The sequence below is a fragment of the Meriones unguiculatus genome, chromosome 3 (assembly GCF_030254825.1).
Source record: "Meriones unguiculatus strain TT.TT164.6M chromosome 3, Bangor_MerUng_6.1, whole genome shotgun sequence".
NCBI lineage: Eukaryota > Metazoa > Chordata > Mammalia > Rodentia > Muridae > Meriones > Meriones unguiculatus.
Genome location: NC_083351.1, coordinates 53043718 through 53061881, shown reverse-complemented (window position 1 = coordinate 53061881; position 18164 = coordinate 53043718). Strand labels below are relative to the sequence as shown.

The 18164-nt window shown below is 41.9% G+C and overlaps 1 protein-coding gene across 3 annotated transcripts in view; it reads left to right on the top strand.

Moving 5' to 3' along the window:
- Creb5 (cAMP responsive element binding protein 5) overlaps positions 1–18164 on the top strand; it is a 393743-nt gene that overhangs the window by 300955 nt on the left and 74624 nt on the right. For all 3 annotated transcript variants that reach the window (XM_021647908.2, XM_060379986.1, XM_021647917.2), the window contains one exon: positions 1519–1629. In XM_021647908.2, coding sequence (XP_021503583.1) covers positions 1519–1629 — 111 coding nt within the window. The remainder of the gene's footprint in view (positions 1–1518; positions 1630–18164) is intronic.

Genomic DNA, 18164 nt, shown 5'->3' with positions numbered 1-18164 from the left:
GTGACCTTTCCAGGTCCATTCGACTCAAGATTGCTCCCAAGCTAGGGAAGTTTCCACACTCCATTTTGCAGTTTCATTTGTGAGAAACTCTCTAGTTTCCAAAGTCACATAGGCTAAGCTTGGGTACGGGGAACCCCCATATTTCTAACCACATTTCCACCCTTTGGAAAAAATATACTGAAGCATCAGTTTTCAACCAAGAGAAAGTCTGCCTATTTTCTGCATGGTTATCAGTATATTTGATTTCACTCATTCTTTGAAAAGTATAAATTTTCTCCTTAACAGAAAATATTACTGATCACATGCATTCTTTCTGTACTGACACAGAATTTTTGCTATGCAAGTGGATTAATCTGTAAATTCAAAATCGGAAACCTTTTGAGATCGGGAGCACTACAGTTTAGTGTATTAACTACAGTTGTATATATAAGATGCGTTTGAAACAGTAATGGGTTTCATGTTTAGATACGGATTCTGCCCTTTGGCTATCTCATTATGTACATGTAAATGCTCCAAAATCCCAAGAGCTCTAAAATCGAGAAAGACATCTATTCCACGGTAGGTCAGCTAGTGTCCTCAGCCTGTAACTGCCCAACGGAACACCCTGAACATGCCAGAGTGATGTTCAGGTATTGCAGTGCTCCTCCCTCTAATAATGGTGGGCCGGGAAGGGGGCACGCAAGTGAAGCTGTTCACCTCGATGTATAGTCCCCAACCCTGGGCTCTCTCTTTGTTACAGAAAGCCTAAGCCTTCTGCGCAACTCACACGACAGCTGTGTGGAATCTTGGCCAGGTTGAGAGTAGGAGACAGGCTAGGGGCGAGTACTGTGAGTGTTGGGTTCTGGTTTTGTTCTGCTTTTCAGATGGAGTGGTGCTGTGGAGCTCAGGCTGGCCTAGAATGCCCTACGTAGCCTAAAGCAACCTCCAAGTTACTCTCCTCCCGTATTTGCTCATCAAGTGTGGAGATCACGGCCTACGCCACCATGCCCTGAGCCACTTTGACTGTGTTAATACACTGTAACTCCAGGAGACAAAGTTGTTTTAAAATTGATGTTATTTTTCTTATTGCCAAACAACTTGTGTTTATTATATAAAATTTCAGTTACACTAATGCCAAAGGCCTCTTAAGGTAACCATTTGATAACTTATATAATCTTTTAACATTTTACGCATAAGTTATTCTTTAGAGAAACAAAAATAAACATGATTGGTGATGGTTGAAGTGTGTGGCAAAGTAGAAACATTTGGTAGTTTTCTTTGGCAATTCCTGCCAGACCAGGTGGTTCTTTTTGGCCTGGAGAATCTTCTTGAGAGCACACACAGAACTGGGAGATTCTTTAACGTGCTCAGGTTCAAGATTCGAGAGTGCATTACACCCTACCCCAAGCCAGTGTTTTCTTGGCTCTTCAAGGAAATGCCTAATGACCTCCCCAGACCCCGACCAAAGCAAAGCGCAGCTTCGTCTGTAGTCCCCACTGCTCTTCTGTCTTCTAACCGTGTTACTTTCCTTTTTCTTAGATGGAGAGACCAATGTCAGTAAACTCCAGCATCATGAGCATGCAAGGCCCGAACCTCAGCAATCCCTGTGCTTCTCCCCAAGTTCAGCCAATGCATTCAGAAGCCAAAATGGTAAATAAGAACGTCGGTCATCCTTTCCTTACACCGCGCGTGACAGTAACATTGAGCTCTGTTCCAAACCTCCACTAAGAGAATGTGCCGTCTTGGTTTTGGTAAATAGGTATTTCTCTGGAAAGGCGGGTGAGAGATTGGCTTTGTCTCTCAGGTATTTGTTAAAGGTTTTCTGCATCAGACAATGAGGTGCCAATCATGGGATTGGCGTGTGATGTTAAGGAATGTAGTGTTGAAAAATTTGGAGAGGTGCATGGGAGTTAGGGTAGGACACACCGTATGTTTATTTCTCCATGTGTGAAATAACGAAATACTATAGTATTCCTCTATTATCTAGACATCTTTGGTGTCACTCTACCTACCCAGTATCATTAAAATAGACCTTTAATTCCTAAGTGTCCACAGTTCTAGGAATACTGCTTTGTTTTAATCATCATCGTCATTATTTGATATAGCTCTTAGTTATAACACCAGTTTAAAAGGATGGGAATCTTGTTTCCCAGGCATGACTACACTTGACAACCGTCAGTGACCGTTAACCTGTGATGTTTGGGAGTGGTGGGGCCAGTCTTCTGAGACTCCAGGCTGGATCTATGTGTCTCATTTTACTGGGTCTTAATAAAGGAGGTTCTTGTCTGTCTTAGCAATAGAAAGTAGATTTTTTTGAGACTAGTTAGCAGAGTTACCAGAAGCAGCACATTCATTTCTAATACAGTTAAATTCCAACACCATAGTTCACATCAGATGACTAAAATGCATCACAGCATTTCCATTTCTTTCTTTCCTTTCCTCCCTTCTTCTTCTTCTTTCCTTCTTTTTTTTTTTTTATAGGTGAGGTTAGTGCTTTCTAGAAGTGGGCATGTATCTGGTATGCTGATAGGCAGCACAGCTTATATGTGACAATCAGTGCGAAGATGCTGTGCACTGTTCTGAAAGTTATCCATTATGCTACACGGATGTGGAATCCATCCAGACACACCCTCCTCCCCCCAAGCTTGATTTGTCACTTACTTTTGGGAACCTCACCCGTTTGACCTGTAATTTCTTGACCCCAGGAATCAACTGAACCCCCCAGTGCTGGCTACCCTGGGCAAATGAAAACTGTGGTTGAGAGAGCTCTCTTTGCTCCACCACAGGCCCCGTGATGTGCCAGATGGCAAGGCGTCCACAGCAAAGCTCGCTAAGTCTTTTTGGAATTGGCAAATATTTTTCAGCTCAAGCCTTACAGAGCCAAACCAAATACTTGCTGGCAAAATAAAATTCAAACTGGCATCTGTTTTGGAGACCAAAGTAATGCCATTTACCCTGCCCCCTCCTTCTTAAAGGAAAATAAAAGTGAACTATAAAGGTACTTAAGAAGAAACAAAACTAAACTGTTTGAAAATGTATGAGTAGATGTTGGGGCCGTATCTGACCTTCTGTTCCCAGCTAAAAGAGCTTCTTAACTTGTTACAAAATATGTAGCAAGTTCTTCTTTCAAGAAAACTAGAGATGGGATATAAAGACATTATTTCAAACCATGTATCCTCAACAATTGATTATTACTAGGTCTTAAAGTCACTATTCAACTAAAAAGAAAAAGGAAAAAGAAAAAGAAAAAGAAAAAAAAATCCTACCTTTTTCTCTTGCTGCCAAAGAAGAAAAATGTTTCCCAAGGTGGCACAGGTTTATAATTATTTACATGCATGAACTAAATGAATGATACGGCAAATTAGTTCTGAGTAATGTCAGCTGGGAACAAAAGGGAATTGGTCTGCCCTTATAAAAATAGTGTTCCCCCATGAATGTTTGCTGAGTTAAATGCACAGAGTGAGCACCACTTTGCTGATTCATGTTTTAAGTGAATAAATATTTCCAGGCTGGTGATGTTTGGACTCATGAACTTGATCTCAGAATTGGTGCCTGGGAAGCAGGCTTTTCTCTTTGCTCCCAGCTCTTACCTCTACTGTTCCTGCAATGACTAATACATTATCCCAGCGGGGAAAACAGCAGTGTTGGCTGCTTATGTTTGGAAGAATAGCTTATAGCAGCTTGGAAAAGTGTCAGGTGGACTTGACCATGTCAGTCAGCGTTTCTCTTCTCATTCTGCTTATTTCGCTAACTGCTTACTCGGTTATTGCCATCTATCAACCATACAGTATTTTCTATCAGCTTTTGGACTGTACAGATGAAAAGATTTTATGAAACACCAAGCAGTAAGGGGTGGGGGGGGGGGGAAAGTCTTCCATGATTTTAATGTCAGCCAGAGCCTCCCCAGGTTTCTCTGAACTACAGGCTTTGTTGTTCTATGCCTAATTTTCTTCCTGTGTGTGACTGGAATGGATTCCAGATTTCAATGGAGACTCTTGTTTCACTGTTTTCAAGGACTTTTCCTAAGGTCACACATGGGCCTTTGTGATGAATGTCCTCGGCAGGGCGTGTTCTCAGAGCACACTAGCAAACAGCTACCAAGGAGGAGTTGCCCTCACCTCACTGCTACAGCCTGACTCTCCTGAGGATGCTGTTACAGGCTTCATTTCAGAGTCCCCATTGGTTCCCGACTAAAGCCACCATCCTGAGCTGGGAAGTGGACATAATCACAAAGCCGGGCTTATTTCAGTGCACAACTTTGTTAAAAGCTTATTGACCAGGATTTAGAGTACATCGTTTGTTGGATATCATCTGTTCTCTGCTGGGAGAAAATTGGGGTTCTTACCAAACTCAGAAGTGCACTGATTTGGGACAGTTTAACTAAAAAGCACTGGTTATTGGTTAAAAGCTGTATAGGGAACCCGCATGAAGATTAAGCTGCTCGGGTGCTATCTATGACATGGACACTGCTGCCTGCTTTTCCATCACTTCTCCCTAATGGGGCTGCCTTGCCTGGCCTCAGTGGATGAGGATGAGCTCAGTCCTGATGCAACTTGATATGCTGGGGTAGGTTGATGGCTGGAGGCTCCCCTTTTCTGAGAAGGGGAAGAGGGATAGGGAGAAGAAGGTAGGAGGCTGGGATAGGGAGGAAAGGAGGAAGGAGGACACGATGATCAGGATATAAAATGATTCTATAAATTAAAAATACATTTTAAAAAAGTTGTATAGGTTCTGAAGCTGGTGGTGAGCTGGCATCACGGCTGTACACATGTATGCATACCTACAGGCTTTTATTTGGGGATCATGAACTGAAGTCACTGAAATTCTTCCGTCTTTCTAATCACCCTAAATTATAAGAGCTTTCCACAGATTATCGGTTTCGGGGTATCTTAATTGGAAATTAGGTCTGCAAAAAAAAAAAAAAAAAAAGTCACCAGGCACTTGGTGGATATTTTTAACTTGTTACAAAAGTCAAAAGAGAAAGGGAGAGAAGTGGGAAGGATTGGGATGAGCATGAGGAGAGGGAAAGGGGGAAAGAAGGGAGGGAAAGGAGACAGGGAAGATAAGGCCAATGCAAAGCATCATGGGATAGGCATCTTTCTAGCCTACATCATGGAAGTGAGTAAGAGTTTATGAGGGTGATCCCCTCAGGGTTGGGAAAAATTGTTCCTTTCCTTTTCTGCTGTCTTTATTTTCTCTACTTTTCCTTCCTTTGAATGAATGGTTTTATAGACCACATCTCCAGGTCTTCTATTTTTATTTTGAGAAAGAGTCTTGTTAAGTTATGCAACTTCACTTTGAACTCATTGGGTAGACCAGGCTAGCTTCAAGTTTTTGATTACCTTGCCTCAACTTCCCAAGTGCGTGAAACTTTTAGTGGAAATTAGGCAAGTTCTATTTAGCGTTAGATAGGAGTCTGTTGTAAAGGAATCTTTAGGAAGTCTAGAAGCTGAATGAGCTGTAGGAATCTGTCTACGTCCCTGTCTGTGTCTCGCTGCAGATTGGGTGATGACCCCAGTGGAGAAGCAAGTTAAAATGAATTATGGCATAGGATTAGCTGTCCTCAAAGGCTCTGGCTGCTCTGTCGGCTCTACCTTCAGTTTGAAAAGGGTTCCTGAAAGCTGCAGACTATTGTTCTTGGGGAAAAAAAGTTGTATATGGCTGTGTCCCCAGAAAGCACATGACAAAGCAATATGCCCCTGCTTGATAGCATGAGAAAGAGGTTTAAAAACTAGCTTAATGACACATTATTTAGCAAAAAATAGTCTTTAGTTTCAATGACAAAGATACTTTTGTTTTGTTTGACATAGAGTCTTGTATAGCTCAGCTGGCCTCAGACTTCCTAGGTAGCCTAGGAAGATGACCATGAATTTTGAATATTCCTGTCCCCATCCACTTGAATGCTGGAACTATAGATGTGCGCCATCCTACCTACTTATGTCATACTGGGAACTGAACCCAGGGCTTCATCTATGCCATACAAATACCCAGCCCAATGACAAAGCTTTCGATTACAACATTGAACTTTAGGATAAAAATATGACTGAGCTACCAGATGTCAGTAACGACTGGATTAAATCTTTTACTTTAATGTATACTTATATGCACGCAGTTGGGGCAAGGTTAGTTTGGACCTCAGTATCAACATGACAGAGTTGGAGTGTCCCCCTCCATTTATCAAGAGCTTGATGGACTACCTCACAAATCCAACTTTGCTGCCTCTTCACCCAACACATTCTGGCTCCACTTTTTTCACCTTAGACACACCCCCCTCACTTGATTGAGTGGCAGCTCCTCAAAGAGAACCCCTGAATTATGAAGGCTCCTTGAACTGTAACAGGCCTCTGGATGAAAACTGAATTTAACCTGGCTACATGAAGCGCAGTTGAAAGCATGCAAGGAACCAACACTACTAAGGGGATGTGTAAGATGGATCTGGTAGAGAGTAAGGATGGGCTGCGTGATGAGCTGGTAAAGAATAGCCAACTAAATTCCATTTCTTTGTAAAATATCTCAACAATGCCCAGCGTGGTGTTTTTTGTTGTTGTTGTTTTTGTTTTTTCCGTGAGAGAAAAGCAGTATGTATATATGTTCTTTAGGAATTGAAGGCAATCAATAGCTAATGATGTTTCTTCCACTTTGATGGACTGGTCACGCTGGACTTTAGTCACTGACTATCCATAGTTCATCTATAGGGGTGTTGGCATTTAATTGAATAAATACTTAAGTATGTGAGTGTGTGCATGAGCACAGAAATAAAAGACTAGAGAGGTAAGACCTTTAAGGGATGGTTGCACTAAGATAGGCCCTCCACAGACTTAGGGAGACCACAGCCCTCAAGAGACTTAGGGAGACCACAGCCCTCAAGAGACTTAGGGAGATCACAGCCCTCAAGAGACTTAGGGAGATCAAGTCATTGCTAAAGCACGAAGCTGAGCTCCATTCTTGGGCCATTATTTTTCAACCTGGATTGAGCTTTTGTTGCCCAGCACCACTGATAAATCACCAGTGATTCTATTACCGGCTTCCTCCTCCCAGGCTGCAGATGGAGAATCAGGGTGGTATATGGTGAGCAAGCCCTGGTTAAACACTCACTCTGTTTTGAATGTCAACCTGGGTGTGCTTGTGTTTGCCTTCACCCTCCCTAATTATCAAGTGGGATGACTGTTTGCCCTGCGGTGCCCCTTGGCCACCCACTGTCCAACAGATAAATCACAGGCAACCCCAGCTCCCTAGGGAGCTGCCTGGAGAGTTTATACCTGTAGAAAGGCAACCCTCTTGTAGCATCTCTCTGGCATGCCTTGGAAATGCAGCTCTTCAGTTTGCCTGTTGGCTTTAATCAGCCCCAGCTCCATTCCCTAAAAGTGCTTGTACAGAGCAGTGAATGACTCCCTGTCTGCTTCATAGAAGCTCCCTGGCCAGCAGGAAGTGCTATTGGCTCTAAGGAAGCTCTCATTAACTTTTGAGTCATGCTAGTGCCCATGTGTCCCTGCAGCTAGTAATCAAAACATGATGATGGACTGGACTAAGTGACTATATATATATATTTTTTTTTTTTCCAGAATCCTATTGCTTTGCTTTTCTGAAAACCACTGCCCAAGGAACAGACTAATAGGAATTATGTAAGAGTCCATGAGAATGTTTTCGCTAATATATTCAACGTGTCTCATTTTATAGTCAACTTGCCTCCTTAGAGCACTGCGGTAGAAAATAGTAATTGTCAGCGTTAATTAAGCGCCTGTTTTGTATGTGGCAGGAATGATGGGAAGCATGTTGTAATGTCTTCTCATTTAACCCTCAACAGTCTGGTGAGAGTGAATCTGAGAAGTTTTGAAAGCACACGCAGCTGATACAATATGGTGCTGGCATATGATAACTGGACAGTGACAGAACGAGTTCCTATAGCATTTTTTACTCCATGGATCAGACTCTGAAACCAAGGAGGGCCCTTCTTTTGAAAACAAGAGTTAGAGATTATCAATGCAGTGCAAACACAGTAAGGCTTGGGAATATTTTATGGAAAGCCTTTCCTTTGAGAAACAAAGGTCTGAGGTTCAAGTCAGTAACTTGTGTAAAGTCACAAACTTGTCTAGGGGAAATATTGACCAGGATTCCTGATTTCCAAATCGAATGTAGCTTCCCCACTGTGTGCTAGTCTGGAGCTGTGTCATCAAGCCAGCTACCAGCTTGGGGTACGGCCCTTTCTCGGATGCCCCTTTCTTGGAGGTGTTATTGCAGAAGGTGATGCTGTCCAACGTATGGCCAGGGGAGAGGACATGCCTCCCTTTTGTGCCACTGGGAAACAATATCAGCCATCTAGTGGACCAAAGGCATAGACCCAGTTCTCTGGCTACTGGTGAGCCTTGGTGGTAAAGACTTGGGACTGACAGGATATCCCAATTCACAAGGCAGCCTAGGACGCCATACTACATGTTTTTATCTCTCGCCATCTAGTACAAATAATCTAGATATTGTCTGTAATAACCTACTTTCCCATGTCTCATCACTGTCTTCTTGGGGCTCCTGTAGATCTGAATTGGGTTGGGTAAGGACTGTGGCTACTAAAGCATACAGGGGTATTATAAAAGAACTAAGCTTAGCTAGGCAAGGCAGCACACACATGCTGTTTCGGCACCAGGAAGACCAATACATGAGTCTCCTTAATCTGGGGCCAGATTAGACTGTCTACTGAGGACCTGTCTCAGGAAAGAAAATTCTCAGGCCTGGAGAGATGGTTCAGTGGTTCAGAACACTGGCTGCTCTTTCAGGTTCAATCGCCAGCACCATGTTGGATCACAACTACCTGTAACTCTAATTCGAGAGAGTCTGACTCTCTCCTCTGGTTTTCATGGGAACCAGGCATGTACATGGCACAGAGACACACGTGTAGGCAAAGCATTCATACTCGTAATAAAATAAGAAAAAGAAAAGAAAAAATAAGCCTCTTAGTCACATCCATCTCTTTCCTGGCTCTCCCTGCACACAGACATTCTCCTAGGTCTCATTGTCTTCTGGGTTTTATTTCTTTCTCTCCCTGCCAGTATCCACCCTAGTTTGGTCACCATGACGATAGGTGAAATACAATCCCCCGTTGCTCATGGCCTCTTGTCATCCAGCCCAGCACGTGCGTTGCTGGGTCTTGTTTTTGTGTTAGTTTAATGTTCCTGAGCCTGAAGTCAGAAGCATCTGGACAAGGAACGCACAGTCTGGTTGGGAACATTCCCGGTCAAAGCTTTCGGGTGTGTCTTCCCTGTGAATTTGTGTACGTGTGCACACACGTGTTTCCTCATCTGCTTTGGAACATTGTGCAAGCAGGCTCTGCTTGTGTCACAAAAACCAAAGAGAAAAAAAAAAGAAAAAAAGAAAATGGAGTAAATCTGCTTATAGGCAAATTCTATTTAGCAGCGATAGGATTCAATTTCTCTTCTCAGAGTGGATATAATTTACACTTTCCAAGAGTTTGGCCAGCACAACTAACAAAATTTTGCTTTGTGCCTTAAGATTTTTCTTTTTTAATGTGCTAAAGATAGAAGAGCTGTCAGAAAACTCAAACTTAGGGGTGATCAAAGCCACAATGTTGATTTTGAAGCAGAGTTTTCTCAATGAAGTAAAAGGGATTCAGTCTTCAAGTCTAAAGTAAAAGAACATTTTCTCCACTGGCATCCTTTTAAAAAAATCCCTCTGTAGCCCATTCATTTGGAAAGCTAGCTCAAAGTACTATGTGACTGTTATATTCCTCTCAGCATGAGCTCAAGGTACCACAGGCTCTTGAAATTAAGTCCCACGAATACAAGCATGTGTCAACTGAATTCCTTTTCAAACTATGTAAAATGGAAGGTGATTTTAGTGGTCACACATCTGTGGCCTCCTGTCCTCAGACAGACAAGAAACGAGCAGGCTTGCAGCATAACCAGGACCTGAGGAGTGAGGAACACACAGGTAGAATTTCAGAGGCTGTGAAGGGTTTCACTTGCACTGTTTTGTGGAACATCCTTTTGCCGGCACTGCAGAGAAGCACGCTGAACTGTGTTCCCACAGCATGCCAGGCTTCAGTGTGACTCTTGCTCATCCCAGCCCCTTCTCCACCCACTTTCCCAGTGCCCCTCCCAACATTTGACTTGGCCTACCCACTTCTGTCCTTTCTGCTTACAGTCCCCCACGGCACTGCAAACTCTGTCTTCTTATCAGACTGCACTCAAGGGCACCGCAAAGTCTTGTAGGCTGGGCAAGAAGGCAGAAGTCATACCTTCTCTGAGGATAAACCCAGCTTGGCCTGTTTTTGTTTTTCTCACCAAGGAGTGCGTACTGATCATTGTCAGCTTTCCTGCCTCAGTACCACCCTGAAGGCTTTTAGAGAAGAGGTCAAAATGACTTTGTTTCATCTCTCTAGTTTGGTTATCTTTCCACATACATTAGTTTTCTAGTAAATAGTTCAGTAAAGTGGAAGGGGGAGAGTCTGATGAACTTCAATATATTTCTGTGACCTAATATGTCATCCAAGATGGTAGCTGCTCATCGGCTTGTCTATTCTATTTTTTTTTTTTTTATTTTAGGCAGAAAGCAGGCTTTTAACTTAAATAATTGGCACACGAAGGGTAAAATTTTCAGCCCCCAGATAAGCCTGTGACAGGGGGATAGATGTTTGGCATTTCCTTGTCATCTGTGTGAGTACCTGGGTTCTGCCAGCCACAGCTGAGAGCAGCACTTGCCAGAGGCCACTGTTGACAGACCATGTGAAGGTGAGGGGGCCTGATGCCAATGGCACTGACCCTTTAGTGTTAAAATGTTTTTAGGACAGAATTCAAGGACAAACAAACAAACAACAACCGGACGTATAGATTCCAGAATAACTTGAGTTATATTTAATACATGGTAGTGAACTTGTAAAGATGTATTAAAATTAAATTTTTCTTTTGTCTGTTTCCCTTTTTGTATAAAATTGGCATTTCACTGCATAGTTAATAGCCTGTGTTTTAAGTTTTTTTTAATATTGAGTGTTTCCTCCTATCGTCAAGTATCTTTCAAAAACATTCTAATGCTTTTATAATTTATACCATGGGCATCGCATAAAAATGAACTATTTTGTTATTTTCATCTCAGAATATTTGGATTTTTTTTTTGCTAGAAATAGTTCTTTGATCACAAAAGTAAAATAAACAGCTAGCCTGAAACTATTTAATTACCCCTTTGATTATTTCCTTAGGAGAGAGTCCCAGGATTGCAATTAATAGATCAAAAGGAATATAAAGTTTAAATACTATATGTGCTTGTCAAAATCCTTAAAATCTTTATTCTTTCCTGTGATACAGGAGAATATGCCACACTCCCATCTTACAGCCTTTAAGGGATACTAAGCATTATTATCTTTGAAACAAAATCTTCATGAATTTTTGTTTGCATTTTATACACCTTGGCTAATATTGGCAACCATTTTCTGTATTTGTCTACATGACTTTCTTCTCGACTAAAACTGTGTGCTTTCCATACTTTGCTCTCTCTCTATGCGTCTTTGTCTCTCCATCTCAGTCTCTGTCATCTCCATCTCTGTCTTTATCTCTGTCTTTGTCTCTATTTCTGTCTCTATCATCTCTATCTTTGTCTCTATCATCTCTGTCTCTGTCTCTATTTCTCTCTGTGTGTGTCTCTATTTCTCTCTCTCTCTCTCTCTCTCTCTTTCTTTTTCTCTCTCTAGTGCCATGCTGGGGATTAAACTCAGGACCCTGCTGTGTTAGGCAAGGACTCTACCACTGAAATGCTTGCCCAAGATACTGTTCTCCAGCTTTAAGACACATTTTCTTCCTTCTCTTCTATCCTTTTCTTCCCTTTTCTCCTTCCCATGCCCTATTCCTGTGTCTTCTCTGTTACAGAGTCTTAATGTATTGCCTAGACTGGTCTTAAACTCTTGAACTAAAGTGATTTTCTCCCTTCATCTTCCCTAGGAGAAAAAGCGATATTTCTTACCTAGACTTGGCACTAGCATTCTGAGGAGTAATGACAGAACAATCTGTCTTGTCATTTCATTTTTCAGATTCTGATTAATTAACCCTCACCTCTGCCTTACTTCCCTAATTATGTTTCTGTTCTGCAAGACCAAGTACACACCTAAAAACATGCTTTCAGTTTTTTTTTTTCCTCTAGACTTTTTGTTTGTTTTACCTCCTTTTTCTTGGAAGCTGTGGTGTCTGTGTGTGTGTGTTTCTAATCTTCTTAAGCTTTATGATTTTTATAGTTACTCAAGACTATTTATTGCAAAGCTCCTGGCTTCCTCAGTATGGCTCTACCACATCTTCTGTGCTTATCTCACCAAGCCTTTCTTCATTCAGACATTTGCCTAAGTAGCTTCAGTGTTCAGATCATTCACCATGATCTGGGTAGGATTAGCAAGGGCCCGTTTCTATCCCATGCCAGTCCCTGGCCATGTTCATTTGACTCGTTGCCATGTGACTGTATGAATTCATATTGGCTAAGCATCACCGTCATTGCTGGAGGGCTAAAGGTTGCTGAATCCACTCTAGAGCATAAACATTAAACAGGAAGTACGAGAGCTTAAGCCTCACGGGTGAGGTCGATTATTTTAAAGTTGAGTGAGTCCTCTGTTAACCTGACTCTGACCTTCTTACCTGTATGGCTGGCTCCCTGAAGGGAGAAATCTGAACGTTTGGCATACACCTGGCACCAAGTGTCTCTTTGTCTAACGAATGCACATCCGTTACTAATATACAGCCATATCAAATGTGCACTGAATGTTGACGATGGGTCCAGTTGCCTTCTGTGTGGTGAGGCTTTGGTGAAATCCTACGTGGAAAGCGCTTCAACCACATATTTCCATGCATTGTGCTATTTAATCCTAGTTAATCCTCTGACATACTTGTCTCATTTGCACTTATGAGTTAATATGCAGAGGACAATGCCCACAACCAGCCAGCCAAGCAATAGCAGTCCAGTGATTTGGACTTCAGATCTGGGTTTCGGATGTGACCCTTTAAGCTGAATGTCTGCTCTGATGACCTAAACCCAGCATGGGGATGGGCCTGCAGCAACAGCAGCAGAACAGTAGTGACAGTGGTCCAGCAACAGTCAGTATCATACCGTACAGGGCTGCAGGCTCGCTCCTTTGTAAAACCAGTCAGTAAGCTTGACAGTCCTGATGTATTAATCCAAACCTGTGTGCATATTCCTATACCCAGGCCAGCAAGTGGGGACAGGAACCACATTATAACCATGACTAATAGACTATTCTCACCTTTTGCTACATAGGAGGTTCAGCTCATAGCTGCAGCAGGAAGTTCAAATCACTGCAGCTCATAGAAGGTCAGGGTTGGTTTTTGTTTGTTTGTTTGTTTGTTTTTTGTTGTTGTTGTTTTTGTAGATTTGAAATTTTCCTGGAGCTGAGGACTGAACCTGGGTTCTTGTGCTTGCTTAAGTTTGAAATCTTGACTGCTGATTCAGAAAACACAAGTTTCCATGTCTTTAATAGTAAATCAAGTTTGTATTTTTGGATCTGAGTCATTTTCACAGGAGTCTTAGTCTCCGATAGGAGCCATTGGTTATATTATAATCATGAGTACAGTAGAGCTACTTTCTCTCTGAGAATGAAGAAGCAGCATTAAATCAGTACTGTACGATTTAGCTATTTAACCTTTTATTTATTTTTTCCATTTCTGCATCTAAAACAGGGATAACTAAGAGCAGGACTTCCTCATGTAAGATCATTTTGGAGGCTAAATGAGATACTACAATTAGCACATAATAATTTGTTTCTACATGTTTTTTTTTCCTTCGCCATCCTCATTTCAAAGGATACATCTTTTTGCTCTCCTAATTTGTATTTAAAACATGCATGTATAAATTCTATAGTCTCAGAGAGCAGAAGGTGGGAATATAAGAGACAGTGATTTACTTTTGATAATACAGCAAAGATGTGATGAAAGTGGCCATGGAACTCATAGAATTCAGGCCTGAGTTTCCCTTAGTAACCATGGTCTTTATGGAGACGTGGATATAGGAACCCATGGGATTTATATAGCTGTTACTTTGAATTTGATGATGAGATAAAATATGTAAAATAAAGGTGCCTCTTAATTATTTTCAAGTAGTTAATGACTTGATTTAGAAAACGCCTTAAGGCAGAGTGTTTTCAAATTCCAAACGTGCAATTGTTATATGTTTAACTAGAATTTAGGGATAACTAATCTGAGTTCCTAATCACAGGAGTGTAAAAATATCTTTGCCATTCAATATTTTAATGTTAAAATGTGTAGCAAGGATAAAATTACATAGAAAACTAATGGCTCACCAAGCAATATGTGTTAAATTCCATTTCTTAAAATAGACATTTCCTGTGGCTGCACAAACTGCTCTAAGTTTTACAGATACTTGGAGTATGTTTGTCTCTGAGGCTCAGCGCTATACTTGACATGAGAACTCCCATTCCAACTATGGTGTTTCCCTTCTAAAATACTTAGGATCATTCTTGGTTCAAATGAGAACTTCCCTTATATTCTGAAGCTAGGTCTAGCTGAAGTGTGAGCAACAGACATGTTGATCTCTTGTCCCTTGAACTCAGGTAGCTGCATCTCTAGGATGTTGTAAGGAATGTACTTTGCTAGCAAGCCCTTTGGAGCAAGGATGATAACAGGATGTAAAAAGTTGGTTAACTTCAAGTCTGATGAATGAGTCCAGCTGTTCTATAGACCCATGTTGGCTATCTAAGAATACAGGATCACAGCAGAAGCATGCTCACCTCACTCCATCACTGTAGCAAACTCCATCTCCTGGGAATTTTCTTGAGGAACAAGTCTGAACAGAGCCATGGCTTAATGACCAGAGTTGTCTAAAAACAAGTTGTTTTAAATTCCAGTTCAGCATGAAACAGAGTGTGAGTTTGTGAGGGGAGATAAGATAGAGGGCTGTGTTACCTCCTCAGGCAAAGACAGTTTGTCACATCATCACCAGTAAGGTCATAATTCGTTTTGTTACAACAGATCTGTTTTACAGATACTTGGAATATGTCTGTCTCTGAGATTCAACTGTATACTCTGTTGTAAGGAAATGTCTAGAGCAGTCAATGGAGCCATCAGTTCACTCCTTCATCCTTTACCCTCCCCCCAAAAAAACCCCCAACTTTACTAAGCCTATTTACATTTGATCCTTGGAAACACAACAATAAAGAAGTTGTGTTTCTAAAGAAAGTCTTTAGGAATTTACACTATCATGGAGGAATCAGGTATATAAATGGATGACTAAGAATGACCTTAAGTGTGGTGATACAGATGCAGAACTGTAAAATCTCCCGTAGCACCTTAGGGGAATAAGACTGCTTAGCAACTCTTTCAAAAGACTTCCCAGCGAAGACAAGTCCCTGTGCTATATAGTACAGTAGCTTTTAGCAGTGAGTGAATATTTAAATTCTAAACTCACTAAAATGAATGAAAATTTAAAATACAGTGCCACCTCTCACTGCCTAAATTTTAAGTGTTGATAATGACCTGCAGCCAGGGGCTCTCAGAGAATACAGCACAGACAGGACTATCCCATCACTATCAAAATATCTATGGGTCAGCACTTACTACTCTAAGCACATATGAAGGGTGGGAAAGGTTGGTTTTCCAGGGAGAATATACAGCTGTTAATAGCAGCGATGAGTGGAGAAAGACTGCTGACCCTAATTATAATGGTCAGATTACATAAAGCAAGCAATTAATTAAACCAAGCTTTTTTATTCATGTACATGGGCTTCCTCCCCCTAAGGTGGGGTTTGAAAGGTCAACATTGGATGTGAAGATGACAAAGCTTTTATAGCCCAGGGGTAGTGGGTTTCCAAATGTGGGATTTGGCAAATGTAGGTCAGTGGTAGACTGCTGTGCTTGCCTAACATGCAAAAAACTTTGTATGTGAGTCCCTTAACACACACACACACACACACACACACACACACACACGAGAGAGAGAGAGAGAGAGAGAGAGAGAGAGAGAGAGAGAGAGATATGAATGTATATAAAAATGTTATTTTCTGGTGAGCCTTCTAGTTCAGGCTTTGTAACCCCCAGCTACTCCAGAGACTGAAGCAGGAGGACCACAGTGCAAAACCATCCGGATTATGGAATGAATTCAAATCCAGCCTGAGAAATTTAGAAGGACTGCCTCAAAACAAATGTGAAAAATGTGTCTGGGGTAGCTCAGTTCACCCACCATGTGGGACACCCTAAATTTAATGCCAAATACTGGGGATGCAGGTGCAGTGTGTGTGTGTGTGTGTGTGTGTGTGTGTGTGTGTGTGTGTGCGCGCGCGCGCGCGTGCGTATGTGTGATGTGTTTTCAGGAAGAATTGGCTGCTTTTGTATGACAAGCCGTGGTTTTACCCTGGTACACAAGACACAAACCCGACCCCTAAATATCTTATGTGAACTGCTCTCGGAAGGCGGCTCATTTGCTCGAGTTTGTTACTTCAAGTGTAAACACATGTGTCTGGGAGGGAGAATTTAAGACTTGAGGCCAATTTTCCCTCTTGGCGAAACTGTTGTTCGTGATCAGGGTCCTGAAGATCTATCAGGATTCAGAAGGGGAGGTGGAATTAAGTTCCTTGCCTTACTTTAAAAAAAAAAAAAAATCCTTGAAGTTTGACTAAGTTAATGTAGCTCTGGAGTCCAGCAAGCATCCTTGAAGCTGAACCTCTCCTACTGGCATATTCATGAACGTCTTTCTACTAAAACCTCTCTTTGTGCAGCACGGAGCTTGTTTGGCTCAGCCAACTTACAAGGAACAGCCTCCCTTCTAAATGGGGTTAGTGTGGATTAGTTCAGGGAACCGGAGCCAGATCTTGTTTGCTTTGGGTGGCTGAAGAAAGGATTTGGGAAGTGGGGGAGTGTTGCGGATTATGCAAATCACCAGCTGATACATAACTTAGAAGTTCTAGAGACTGAAAAGGCAGGTGTTCCCTACCTACCTCCCAATGGGGTCTAAATCACATTTCTGGAATTACAGAGTAGATGACGAGACAGATGCAGTGAAAGCCTTAGTAAGCAACCATGAACCCGGGACACTATCCTTTGGGTTATAGAATTCAGGCCTCTTAAAATTCACCCCTGACGTGTTACAGGCAGCTTTCTAACTAGGGGGTGTCTGCCAATGACCACTTTCTTTTGCCTGGTATTTGAGTTCTGCTGGGAAGGGCTGCCGCACAGATCTTGGGTGCCCTACCAACCATGTGGCCTTCCGTGGGTTATGGTGTTCCTTTTTTGAACATCCTCAGTTTCAGACATCCTTCTCAAGGAGTGCTCCAAGTCATCCCGGGAAAGATGGACTCAAGAGAATAAGAGAGGCCTTGGGAAACAGCAAACAGGGAATGCAGAGTCCAGTGTACAGCAGGCCTTTAGAAACTGTACAATATCGTGAATGAGATATGAGGCAAAACATTTTTCATGCTTCTACTGATAATCTCCTTTAAAAAGGAATTACCAGGGTTTACTTCTTAATCTTTTCCAGTACAAAATTCTTCAATATTTGCAGCCTTTTGAAAAACAAAACAAAAAAAGAGGAGTAGGGAAGATGGCATGAGGTCTTGAGAGAAAAGGCAATGTCATTTTAATGTTCCATTGTTACTTGATATGCATTTCCTAAATTTCTGAATGTTAGTTAATTGCAAATTTACTCATAGAAAGAATCTCGGTGGTACGTGCAGCCCCCTGGCTCTTGCGTTCAGCTTCTCAGCATCATGAGTTCATATGAATGTCTTACCTGGCCTTGTGAGGATTTTTGTATCTTTGGCAACTGAACTGGTTTCTGCTTGATAGCAAGGTCTTGCATTACTGACAATGCTGAGGAACTGAGCACATTTCAAGTGTTTTTTGTTTGTTTGTTTGGGTTTTTTTTGTTTTGTTTTTTTGTTTTGTTTTTTTTCCCCAGAGCTTTTCTTGGGTCTTCCTGGTGGGTTTTCTACGAACAGTTCCAGTGAAAGTGGTTCCCACTTCTCACATATGTGGGTGGCGGTTCCCACTGTGTATTTAAAAATCAGTCATTCAGAACTCAAAAAACACTTCTCACATGACATGTCGGAGACAGTGACTTTCCCAGGGCTGCCCACAAAGCCCTTTTATTCTACAATGAATCTGAGAGCTTCCTACATGTTCCTAGAAAGAGTGGAGGGATGTGGGACCTGGTCCCCTTTCACCATCCCCAAGGACAGT